Below are 11,895 nucleotides of genomic sequence, written 5' to 3'. Positions count from 1 at the left end.
TAGCCCAGAAGAAGCGTATAGTATAGCTTTTATTTTGGAAAGAGACATTTCTCTGTAATAAACTCTCTTTTCCAAAGATGAGTGATTTCTCGATCAGAGAGATTTTTTTATTACTTTGTTTCAGCAACATTAAATTTAAAAACTGTACTTTTGCGTTAAAATATATATTTATAATTTTAATAAATGACAAATTAAAAAGCCATGAACTTTATTTTGTATCGAAAAAATATCGAACCGTGACACCAAAGTATCAAACCGAACCGAACCGTGAATTTTGTGTATCGTTGCACCCCTAATAAGAAGATGCCATTTCTGGGTCAGCTCTGAAGAAAAAGAAATCTCATTTAGCTTTCAAAATAATTTAAAACAAAGCAACAGAAACAGCTTGTCTATAAAATGCTGCTTTAGCTCGATTCATATAACACAAAGAGCTTGCAAAGTAAATTCAACATAACATGGTGAACTTGTATGATCAGATCATCTGTCAGTACATGTCAGTGCAATATGAGCAGGAGGTAGGGCTGTTCGATATAACGATATATATCGGATGATGATATAAAAACGTCTATCGTTTCATTTTATGCTATCGTTTGTTTCGTGGTGTCGCAAAATAAACTGTTTACGGCAATATTTTTTCATCGTTTTGATGGTCACTGTCACGGCTATATTAATTTCTTAAAGTTCTCTCTTTCTCTTATATTTTATATAACCACACTACAGACGGACAAGCGCCTGTTTTTAATGCGTTGTGGTTAGCAACAACGACGGTAACAGCATCGCGTGTCCGCTTGTTTATGTTCCACATAAACCTTTCACAATAAAGCTCAAGATCCTGTTGAGACTTTTCAAAATAAACTGAATCACGTGAAAGAGCAGATTATTTACGGATGAGAATTAAAAAAAGAGCCGCCAGGTGCTAAAAAATTAACCATAGACTCAAATGTTAGAACAGGCTTTTCCCCGCAGCACACCTATCTATAAATACTCACAAAGAAAATTGCGGCCGTTACAACTTATGTCTAAAAATGTATCATTTCATGCATCTGTTAAAACACTCGACTCCAGCTACATGACGCGCAGCTGGAAACACTTCCCGCAAGACGAGCTGCCCGAGAGTCACAGAATTTACAGAAAATGTTACATTCTTATATCGGGATATCAGATTTTGGTCATATCGCACAGCCTTTGCAGGAGGACTGTGATCATCTCAATTCGAGCCCAGTCAGTTCTAACAGGAAAGAACATGTATGTCTGTGGTTCAGGAGGCAGAGCAGGTTATTAACTATAGCTTTGTGGTTCACCCCCCAGTCAGCATTCCAAAGTATTTCAAAGCATACTTTCAAAGCATCAAGGCTGAACCTTGATCTTACCCCCAAATACATCCTTTGGAGTCTGAGTGTCTATGAGTATGCTTAGGTGAATTAAAAAAAAACAAACAACCAAACCAGACACGCACGCACGCACGCACACGCACACACACACACACACACGGGTGTGTGACATTGGGTAAATGAAGCTTGTAGTAAAAAGTGCCTGAAGTAGCAAACTGCTATGCAAGTCCAGTCCATTTAGAATATAACATTCTGTGAAAGAGTCAAAACTCTGACATTTTTACTATATTTTTTTTCTACATTAACACACAGCACATGCCCAGGAGGATATTTGTTTAAATAATCTTGATCCTCACAACTGTGTGTGCCAGGAAAAATACAGGTATGGTGAAACTGTAAACCTAAAATTTCCATTCAAACCTCTGACCTGATACTTAACTTGCCTCAGGCAAAGCAGTGATGAAAGCCGCCTTGTGTTGAGTCCAGAGCAAATGGTGCTCTGATAGTAATACACTACAAAGTAGGTGTCAGTAAATGCCTTACACTGCAGATTTTAATCATAAGTAAAGAAGATTTTAATAATCTGAAAATATAGACTGAAGCTGGTTTGAAAGCAGAGAGACTGCTTACAAAATTTATGAATCTCCTAAGTGTTTGACTCTGTCCATCTGCATTAAAAACACTTCTCTGGTGTATGTGGTTCCTGTCTGCTTGCAGAATGACTGTACTCAGCCGCAGGCTAAGCAATTTGTTAATGATTTGCAAATATTCCTGTGCAAAGAGGAACTAGTTTCTCACTACAGCCCTGAAATAAAAATAACCCATGCTGTTTCATAGTCAAAGGTCCTTTTTTCATTTTGAGTATTTACATATTCTAAGCAACCAGCAGCCAATCATTGGGAACGGTCCTGTTACTCATTCTTCTCCACCAACCCGTTGCTCTAGATTCGCAACTACTTTCATCAGTTTCTGTTTAAAGCAATAGGTGATGCAATAGTGAACTAGCAGGCTTGAAGTTAAAATATCTAAAAGAATCCTTTCTGTACTCTGGCCACCAGTGTTGTACCAATTGCCTTTACCTCATGCATTTGGAGCATATACACACTAAAATTAAAAATATACAAATGACAACTAACAAGAAGTGTACAAAGAATTCAGGTTCACATTTATTTGTAGCCGGTGCTATTTAATGCCAATTAAAGAAAACCTTGAAAAAGTCTAAATTAAATTCTTCTATCAGCATGTGTACACATGCTGTGCCAAATTGAACATGCTACACTTCCCTGTTGGTATATGTTACTCTGAACATAGGGTATCACAACGGTTTTAAAAATAAAAAATACAAATCACACATTAATCATGGAAATATTGCACTGCATTGTTCACTCTGAGGCTTCTTTCATTTGTGAATTTGGCAGGCTGACAAAATAATACGTCCAGCACTTGAAGCGTTTTTGTTTTTTCCTCTCAGTTGAAGCATCAACATCCTCAGAAGTTCCATTTTTTGCTGTGCTTCGACAACTTGATATCACCACTGTGATAAAACTGTTTATACCAGCATGCTACAGTTTTCAACCCACTGAGTTAATACAGAGCATCAATATTGAGTACTACTACATGACTTATTGCTCTCTCTTTACATACCGCTTTCTTTTGCTTTGCGTTCCTCCTCTGACAGCTGTACCTGCAGCTGTGCCTGATTGGCTCTCAGACAGCGGTTCATCTCTTGCTCCTCCGTCAGCTCTTGGCTCAGCTTCACCACTCGACTGTTCAACTGAGTGCATCTGAAAGTAGAAATGCAGCAGTGCTGCATGTTGTCAGGTTCCATACAAAAACAAGCCATATAGATTATTTGGTCTAAAGTCTGGGTGTCTGATTGGGTTTAACTAAACTAAGAAGTTGTAATGTAAATAAAGCTTTTAACAGCAGAAACTTTGGCTTGTTATAGCAGGAAAAGCAATGTTACTATCAATTTGAGCCTGCATCATAGAAGTGACACACCCAATACCTGGTTGACCATGCAGCAACAAAGATTTACTGCTCCACTGCACATTTTGCAAGCCACAATGACAACTCTTCAAATAAGGCATTTAATCCTGTTTCCTCTGTAGCTCCAGTTATTTAAAAAGAAAAAAAAAAAGGAGAAAAAAAAAAGCACAAAAATGGGATCTGAGTAAGTGCTTGTTAGGGCATTTTCAGCTGTCAATCGTTTGCTAAGGAAATGAGGAATTTCCCCACCTCAAGACTACATATTGAGAGCCTTGGTTGAATTGTTTTATGTGCTGTGGGGATATAACTTTATCTCCTCCACTAAATAATTTTTAGAGTTTTAGTTTGCGTTATACACTCAAGTCTATAGTGCAACCACACTGTCCAATTGGTTCATGAAAAAGAGCACAGATACCAACAACTACTGGGACCACTGAACACACAATATAACAAAGTAACCGAACACCTACTTTTTCTCTATGCTCTGTTTGTCTTTGCTCATTTCTCCTAACCGTCGCTCTAGGTTATCACAGCGCTCCAATGTCTCCTTAAATTTCGCTTTCATGTTGTTTATCTGAAATATGTACAAAAAGATAGAGGTTAGAAAAAGGCAGCTGGGACAAAGGACCTGTGATTTGCTTTTCCACAAGAGGGCAATAGATAAATCAAGATGGACAGGCACTAGTCAAGAGGACTAACCCGGGACTGGGGTCCTATACTACTGCACATGTGCTGCTTAGCAAACCAATCCACTCTAAACTGCTAAGAAATGTACATTTTATAAGTGAATAAGTAGCTGTAAGTGATAAGTTATATTAGTGTCTGTGGCGATTGTTCATTGTATTTGGGGCAGCTAGTGAGTCCTTTGCTCTCAACAGTTCTCCCATGAATAGATATAAGCCAATACTGTTCAAGATGTTGTCAGCAAGAGAACATGATGAAACACAGTCTAACTTACAAGTGTTTACCTTTGTGTTTGCTATGAATTGTTCATTTGTGATTATTAGTTCAGATGTTGTATAAAGTACTTTGAGTGCTCCAGGAGAGTAGAAAAGCGCTAAATAAGAATCAGTCCATTTACCATACCATCCATGTGTATCAGTAAATCGAGTGGAATCTAGAGCACGACTTCTATGCCTCAGTTTGGTTCTTCTAAACTTTACAGCCTGATATAAGTCAATATTCATTAAGGGATTGCAAAACTTGTGTTGCATTTGTCCATAAGTACCTCTTCAGCTGTCTCCTTCTCCAGATGAACAATCTTATTCTCCCAGTAAATTCTTTGAGACTCGAGCTGACTTGTCAGCAGGTATGAGTACTGCAGACAGAGAGAACTCATTTAGAACATTTTGATGTCAATTGCCGTTACAAAACAACAACAGCAGATGCTCACCTCTAGCTGGAGTGCATCAATTTTCTCTGCCTGGCAGGTGTCTCCCTCACACTCATACTGCACCATCTTCCCGTCAGTCTTACTGGCCACAAGCCGATGTACATAGTTATCTACAATACCAGCAATAGCCTTAGTCAGGTATTATACTTTCCAAAACACATTTCAAAAGACATCAAATAAAATCATTACAGACTATTCTGTCATTTTTACACTTTGCCTTCTTGTTTTTGGCTTCACTGTCTCTCTAGTTACTACAGGGCAGAACTGTTTGCTATCAGGACTTCATAAAAGCTGATAATGAGTCTGGCTCCAACTTATTTAGGTATTCTTCTGCCCCCTATGGGGAGAAAACTGATTATAGCAGCAAATTATTCTGGTAATTTACAGCCACCCTCCTTAAAGAGAAACCATTCTGCTCATTTTCAGCTTCATACTTTTTGTTTTTGGAGTCTACCAATAACTTTGCCTGGTTTGCGGTTCAAAATAATCTTTGTATAACTTTGTATAAGGTGTTTTATCTCTTCTCCCTTAAAACCAGCTTTCTGGTGATAGGTTTGCCCTTGTAAACAGAAGTTTTGAAGATATAGCACATGAGGTTAGACTTCTGTGACTGAGATGGCCATATTAGAGCTATTCTTTCTCTATAACATAGAGAGAAAGAACATACATTTAGCAACTGAAAAGCAGTCTGAAGGCTGAGCCCAATATTGAACTCCAGTACAGTATATGAGCATCAACTGATGTAACAGTATAAGTACAACAGAAAATAAGAAAAAGCAGAACATGCATAATTTTAACAGCAGCATGCACAAAATCCAGTACCTCCTGCGTAGTCCCAGACTCGGTGATTGGTGAGCTGCATAGCGTAGGTATGCTGTGTTTCTTCAAAGTGCTTGTAGGCATGGCGGCTAACGTAGCGACCACATCCAATATGACCGCAGATCAAGCATATCCACAGATTCTATGTAGAAAGATTCAATGAGGGACAAAAAAAAAAGAAGGTTAAAAGCAAAAAGCAAGAAGATCAAGTGATTATCTTCTATTACACCACTGTGGGAGAGTGATACAGCTTACCTCCTGCACTCCACATTCAAAGCATTTGTTCTCTTCAACTGGTTCTGGTGTTTGACAGTACCTACATACAGGACACCTGAAAACAACACACATTCGGCTTTGTCACAAACATGCAGTTGTCTTTTGTAAATCAGGAGAATGCATGTAAAGAGCAGGACAAAAACAACACATGGCACAAAACGACAAAGCCTGGAGAAATATCCAGTGGAGTGAATATCAGGTGAATGCATTTAAACTACATCAGAGAAACTATCACACATGATTGACTTAAAGCTGGCAGATAAGAACAGATCTTTTCACATACTTTGTTAAAGTAGGTCAGAAATAGGTTTTATTGTCTAATATCAAGTGTTTTAAATTGAGTAAGCAAAAATTAGCTAACGACCAAGTTGAAACTGATGTAGTAAATACAGGGGAACTTGTATGTGCATTCAACTCACGAGGCATCTTCCCAGCGCTGAAGACACTGGCTGTGAAAGCTGTGGTTGCACAGAGTGGTGAGGATGCCATTAACAGACTCGTCCATTCTCTCCAGGCACACAGTGCACTTGGGCAACTCAGTCAGCTCCATCACTGGAAGACTGGCTCCCTGAGGAGACGGAGCAGGAAGGAAAGAACGGAAGAAAGGAGGTTGATGATAAGAGACAAGAAATCACTTTAAAAAAATTCTGGGTTTTAATACTGAAACAACAGAGAAGGACTGATTTAAACGGACTTATATTCGTTCTGGCTGCACACAATGTAAAGGGTGTAAACCGCAAACATCAATAGGTGAGATGATATAATGTTATTTTTGTGCCTCTATTCTGAGTGCATGTAAAAAAGAATTGCAAGCGCAAATGTTGCATTTTGAGGAGAAAATGATTTTGAGGGAAGAAAAGTTTAATTTGAGCGAACAAAATTCATTGCTGCATGCAAGAAATGCATTTCAGTGTTTGCTATTATCCATATACACACACAATAACGGCCCCTCTCGCTCAGTTGTTGATATTTGCTCTTGCTCAGATCTCTGTTCTGTGTGCTGACCGACATCTGTGGACCTGCTTTCAGTGTGTCGTTCCCGCTCTCAACATCCCTGCTTCCTGTATGCTCAATTCTTTCTGTAAGCCGTTACAAGTGTGCCACAAAACCAACCAATCACAGACTTGGATGCAAAAATTCTGATTGGAGACCAAAAGAGCCAATCAGCTCGCTAGCCACTGCATTCCGAACACACGTAGAATGTAGCCAAATCCATTTTCGGTTAGTATGTTTAATTATTATATTTTAAAATATATCATTTTTATTTTTTTTTATTTTTGCTGGTTTTAATCTAGTTTAAACTAAACCACTCCACTAGATTTAGCTACATTCTGGACCGTGTTTCCGGAATGCAGTGGCTAATGCACAGATCAGATATGTTGAGAGGAAAAGCGAACCACTGAGAGCAGGTCCACAGATGTCTGTCAGCACACAAAGCAGAGACCTGAGCAAATCCAACAACTGAGCAAGAGGGACTGTTATTGTGTGAGAGTATATGGATAAGAGCAAACACTGAAATACTTTTCTTCACTCAAAATTATTTTCTCCTCAAAATGCAACATTTGCGCTTGCAATTTTTATTTTTATTTTTAACATGTGCTCAGAATAGAGGCACAAAAATAACACCATAAGATGACAAAAGCACCTTTATTAAAGCAGAATGAGTAATATAAAATGCCAAAAAGGGGTTATATTTAAATGCAGTTCTTAGAAACTGTTGCAGTTTAGAGGAAAAAAAAAAATCAGTATAAGTTATGGTCAATGTGATATTAAAACATTTTTGGCACACTGCCTGCTGTAAACCAGCTGTTTCACACCAGACACCACTGACAAAAAAAGTAAGTAATTGTAAAGCAATTCTATCTCCCAAAACACAGGATCTAATTAAAAAACACAAAGCAAACCAAACCAAGTTTTTGTTAATGGACTCTGTTGACTATTTTAACAAAAACAAAAAACAAAAAAAAAAAAAGAGTGACTTGTTTCCACAAATCACCAAACTTTTTTGTTTTTGTTCCCACCAACGCACTTGTAACATTAACTAACGTGTATCTCTAATATTCTCAGATAAATATCCTCTAATAACTTCACAAACACCACCCACCTGCTGCAGACTGAATAATGTGTAAAAGCTAAAAACCAAAAATCACTCACTTCTTCAGACTTGATAACCTCTGCTCGCTCCACATAGACCAGCTGGCACACTGCTTCCTCTATAGAGTTGAACTGGCGGCCATTGCATGCTGTGTAAAAACTGTCTGCGTCTGCCTACAAATAAGAGAGCCGGAAACGTATTGTATTTGGAACAGTTATATACAGGTCTACAAAAACATACACCAACATCCTTCAAACTTCACTTGTGGAGGGAAAAGTGAAGGAGATGATACCTGTGTGCAGAATTTAATGAGAACCATGTATTGGTTAGGGGTAGAGTCCCGTATGATCTTCATGTGCTCCATGACATCATTAAAAGGAGCCATGAGCTTCATAAGGTCATGGCTGGTCATGGTTGCTGGGACGGTGATGATGCACACCATAGCGCTGCGCCTGACATCTTCAGTCAGTGATGTCATTTTGCTGCAATAAAGAGCAGGGAAAAACAAGAATTGTGACTAAAACGTCAATGTTAGCTTGAAATGGTGGAAGTGAAATGGTGAAATTGTATCATTACATGCAGTTTGAGGTGGACTCTGGAGTTCGATAAAGAAAGCATCAGACTTTTATCAGCTGCAATTTAGCCGACAATGATCTGATAAAAAGTGCCAAATACAGATCCCTATTGTTCACCTCATCACATCTGTCATAAACACACCAGATGAGACTCACTTGGTCTTGTAGAGGTGCATGATACCGTGAATGATCTCCACTGACGGGTTCCCGCTGAAGAAAGAGATCTGGTCCGGGAGCTGCTTGGAGGGTGAGTCCGGAGCTGTGCCTGTCGTAAACCTCCTATCCTCTGCACCCTCCTGACTGTCTACACCAGTCTTTGCATCCTGAATTTCACTGTTCCGCTCCTCACGTCCACCTGTGTCTGGAAGAGAAATTCAGCAATTTAGATTATATATATATTTAATGTGTATGAACAGACAAAACCAACTTCCTTTCATTCCTGCTTACAAGAATTAAAAAAAAAAACAAAAAACAGGTAGAATAGACATGCAGGCCTATTCTACGCCTAAATACGCCAAATGTTCTAATTATTTAAAATGGCTTTAAAATTCGTTGCTTCCTCACATCTCTCGGAAGGAATGAAGTAAGATGTGAGTAGAGGCGAAAAGAGAAACTGAGGCTCTACAAACTAAGAAATGAGAGGACAAGAAAGAGGATGAATATGTATAAATGGCACATTTTATTTATGGAGGCCAAAGGTGACTTAAATTACTTTGAACATGTCATGGTTGTTGGTGCCAGAAGGACTGGTATGAGTATTTTAGAAACTGATAATCTACTGGGATTTTTCAGCACATCCATCTCCACAGGCTACAATTCAGACAGACTGACCAAAGCCAAACAGTTAGGTGGATGTGAAAAATGTTGTCTGCTCTGATGAGTCTAGTTTTCTTCTGCGAAATCTGTCTGGTAAGGTGAGAATTTCAGGCAAAAAACATGAAAGTATGGATCCTGGCTTGCATCAATGGTTCAGACTGGTGGCAGAATAATACTGTGGGGGACAGTTTCTCGGGACATTTAGAGTCAAGAGCCTCTTAGTATCAACTGATCATCGTTTTAACACCACAGCTGCTGATCTGAGTATTGCTGCTGACTATTTTCAATCCTCTTGATGGCTGCTTCCAGCAGGGAGAATGACCTTCACAGACACCACATCTCAATCCAATAAAACAGCGGTCCCCAACCCCGGGGCCACCAGTCCGTGAGTCATTTGGTACCGGGCCGCGAGAGTTGTGGCTCTGCTGTGAAATTTATGGTTTTCAGGGTTTTTATCGTTAACTTGGTTTCCCTGGGTCTTTTCCTGTGTTGTAGTTGTGTGTCTTATTTTGAAAGAAATATTTCTGCATTACCATAGTGACCAAAGAGCATTAAGGGGCAGAGAGGAGGATGTTACTCTCAATGTTGTTGGCGCATTTCAGGAGGACACTGCTAATAAAGTTACACAATTACACAGTGAATTTGCATTTATTATTATATTTATAAAATACCACAGTTTTTGTCTTGGTCGTATCATTTTATTTTGTTGTATTTATCCGCGACACCTTAAAGGCCGGTCCGTGAAAATATTTTCTGACATTAAACCGGTCCGTGGCGCAAAAAAGGATGGGGACCGCTGCAATACAATATATTTGGAATGTTGTGGAACGGGAGATATGTGTCACGAATGCGTAGCTAGCAAATCAATAGATTATAGACCAAAACCTGAGTAACATTTCCAACACCTTGTTAGCCCTGTGCAATGAAGAATTAAGGCATGTCTGGATGCAAAAGGGGCCTGACATAGTAGGTGTAAACCTAACAAAATAGCCAGAAAGTATTGTGTGTTTTATACATGATACACAGTCACCTGATGACCACATATGGAAAAGAGAGTGTATTTTACTGGTGTCAGTATTTTACACTTTCATTTTCTTCCCTGTTATTTCTTACCTGCCTGGCTTTTCAGAAATATTATTTACTAACCATACAAACGTTGACATTAATAGTTATTAAGATGCTGAATTAGGTTCAGTGTGATAAAAACACTAGTCTTGCACTCAGAGCTGACCTTTTATGCTTTTCATATTTTATGTCATATATAGGTACACTTAAACATCAGGAAAATTCTTACTTGGGCTGGGCTCAAAGGTCTCTATCACCATGTCCCCCATGGCTCTGCTGCCGATGTGCTGGTGCAGCACAGCTGATCTTTCCAGGTCGGTTTTTCCACTCAGACTGTGTTTGGCTAAACCCAGAGCTTTCTCCTGCAGCTCCTCCTCTGACATGCCTTCAACTGCGCACGAGAGGAACAGAGTCAGGCATTAGCTATAATGAAGCAATTCGTTAGTTTGAAATTACCTTGTGAAAACAGTAAAACGACTAACAGTGGACAAATGGGTCTTCACACCTATTGTTGGTTAGCTGTTTTAACTTTCAGCAGATATTTGAAAATTAAGAGAATTAAACTCACCAGCGCAGTACTGGAAACCTTGTGGAAAAGGTGACTGGTCGGCTAACTCCAGACGAATAACGACCAGCGACACACTCATGTGTTATAACTGGGGATGCCACTTAACACAGAACAAAACAAGCCGCTGACAGCTGAGCTAAAAGAGCTAGCACGTAGAGCTAGCTGGATGACTGGCAAGATATTCAGTTCGTGTCTAATTACAGTAAGCAGACAAATACAGCAGAAGCAAAGAGCTTTCAGTTTAGCTTCAAAACTTTCATTTTATGCACAGTTTTTTTCTTTCTTTTCCGCGCATAAAAACACAAATCAGATTTGTTTTGAATGCTAATACAAGCTAGCTGTGTCGAACCACTTCCCCTTCTTCTTCGTCTTCTTCAGCTTTTTCTTCTTTAATTTGAGTAAGGCAGAGTAGACGCTACAGCGGCGTATTACTGCCCTCTGCTGTTTGTTTTTTTAAATTCTTGTTCCTTTTTCCCCTGTGTTGTGACAGAAAAAGATACTAAGAACAGATGGAGGCAGATTATTTTGCTGAGGCGACCCCTAAAGAGAGCAGCCAAAAGAAGAAAAAGATGATGATGACGACTTTAACAGGAAAAGGTGTTTTTCCTTGTATTGCAAGGCAAAATGTCCCACATTATTTCTCCCTTTGTCGTAGCACATTGACATTTTTATGACTGACTCACTCATGACTGAAGTGCATTCTCATTATAGAGCAGTCTCTTTTATTTCCTTACAAGAAACCTTTGACAAGTAAACACATATGCTGGTCTTCAGATAAAACCTGCCTCAGAACCTCTTTAGAGACTTCTGAATAATATATATGCCCGCCAAAATATGAATATTCAATTTTACCTTGAAATGTTCTTAATATCTTCCACCAACCAAAAGTCCCCCAAAAATTTCCATCATCTTCATTTTAAATACTGATAGCTGACATGGAGTTCAAATGCCACGTTCTGTCTCCACAC

The 11,895-nt window shown here is 39.0% G+C and overlaps 1 protein-coding gene across 1 annotated transcript in view; it reads right to left on the bottom strand.

Moving 5' to 3' along the window:
• Positions 1-11,325, bottom strand: part of LOC102312271 (BRCA1 associated protein) — a 24,021-nt gene extending 12,696 nt beyond the window's left edge. The window contains exons 1-12 of the mRNA XM_005944607.3: positions 10,928-11,325; positions 10,589-10,750; positions 8,635-8,839; positions 8,196-8,385; positions 7,963-8,076; positions 6,228-6,376; positions 5,788-5,863; positions 5,536-5,674; positions 4,714-4,823; positions 4,549-4,638; positions 3,791-3,894; positions 2,976-3,115 (exon numbers count right to left, since the gene is read on the bottom strand). Coding sequence (XP_005944669.1) covers positions 2,976-3,115; positions 3,791-3,894; positions 4,549-4,638; positions 4,714-4,823; positions 5,536-5,674; positions 5,788-5,863; positions 6,228-6,376; positions 7,963-8,076; positions 8,196-8,385; positions 8,635-8,839; positions 10,589-10,750; positions 10,928-11,006 — 1,558 coding nt within the window. The 5' untranslated portion in view covers positions 11,007-11,325. The remainder of the gene's footprint in view (positions 1-2,975; positions 3,116-3,790; positions 3,895-4,548; positions 4,639-4,713; positions 4,824-5,535; positions 5,675-5,787; positions 5,864-6,227; positions 6,377-7,962; positions 8,077-8,195; positions 8,386-8,634; positions 8,840-10,588; positions 10,751-10,927) is intronic.
• Positions 11,326-11,895: the final 570 nt, after the last annotated feature.

Source organism: Haplochromis burtoni, unplaced genomic scaffold, assembly GCF_018398535.1.
Source record: "Haplochromis burtoni strain Fernald_Lab_line unplaced genomic scaffold, NCSU_Asbu1 Contig_407, whole genome shotgun sequence".
Taxonomy (NCBI): Eukaryota; Metazoa; Chordata; class Actinopteri; order Cichliformes; family Cichlidae; genus Haplochromis; species Haplochromis burtoni.
This window is presented reverse-complemented; position numbering and strand designations above follow the sequence as displayed.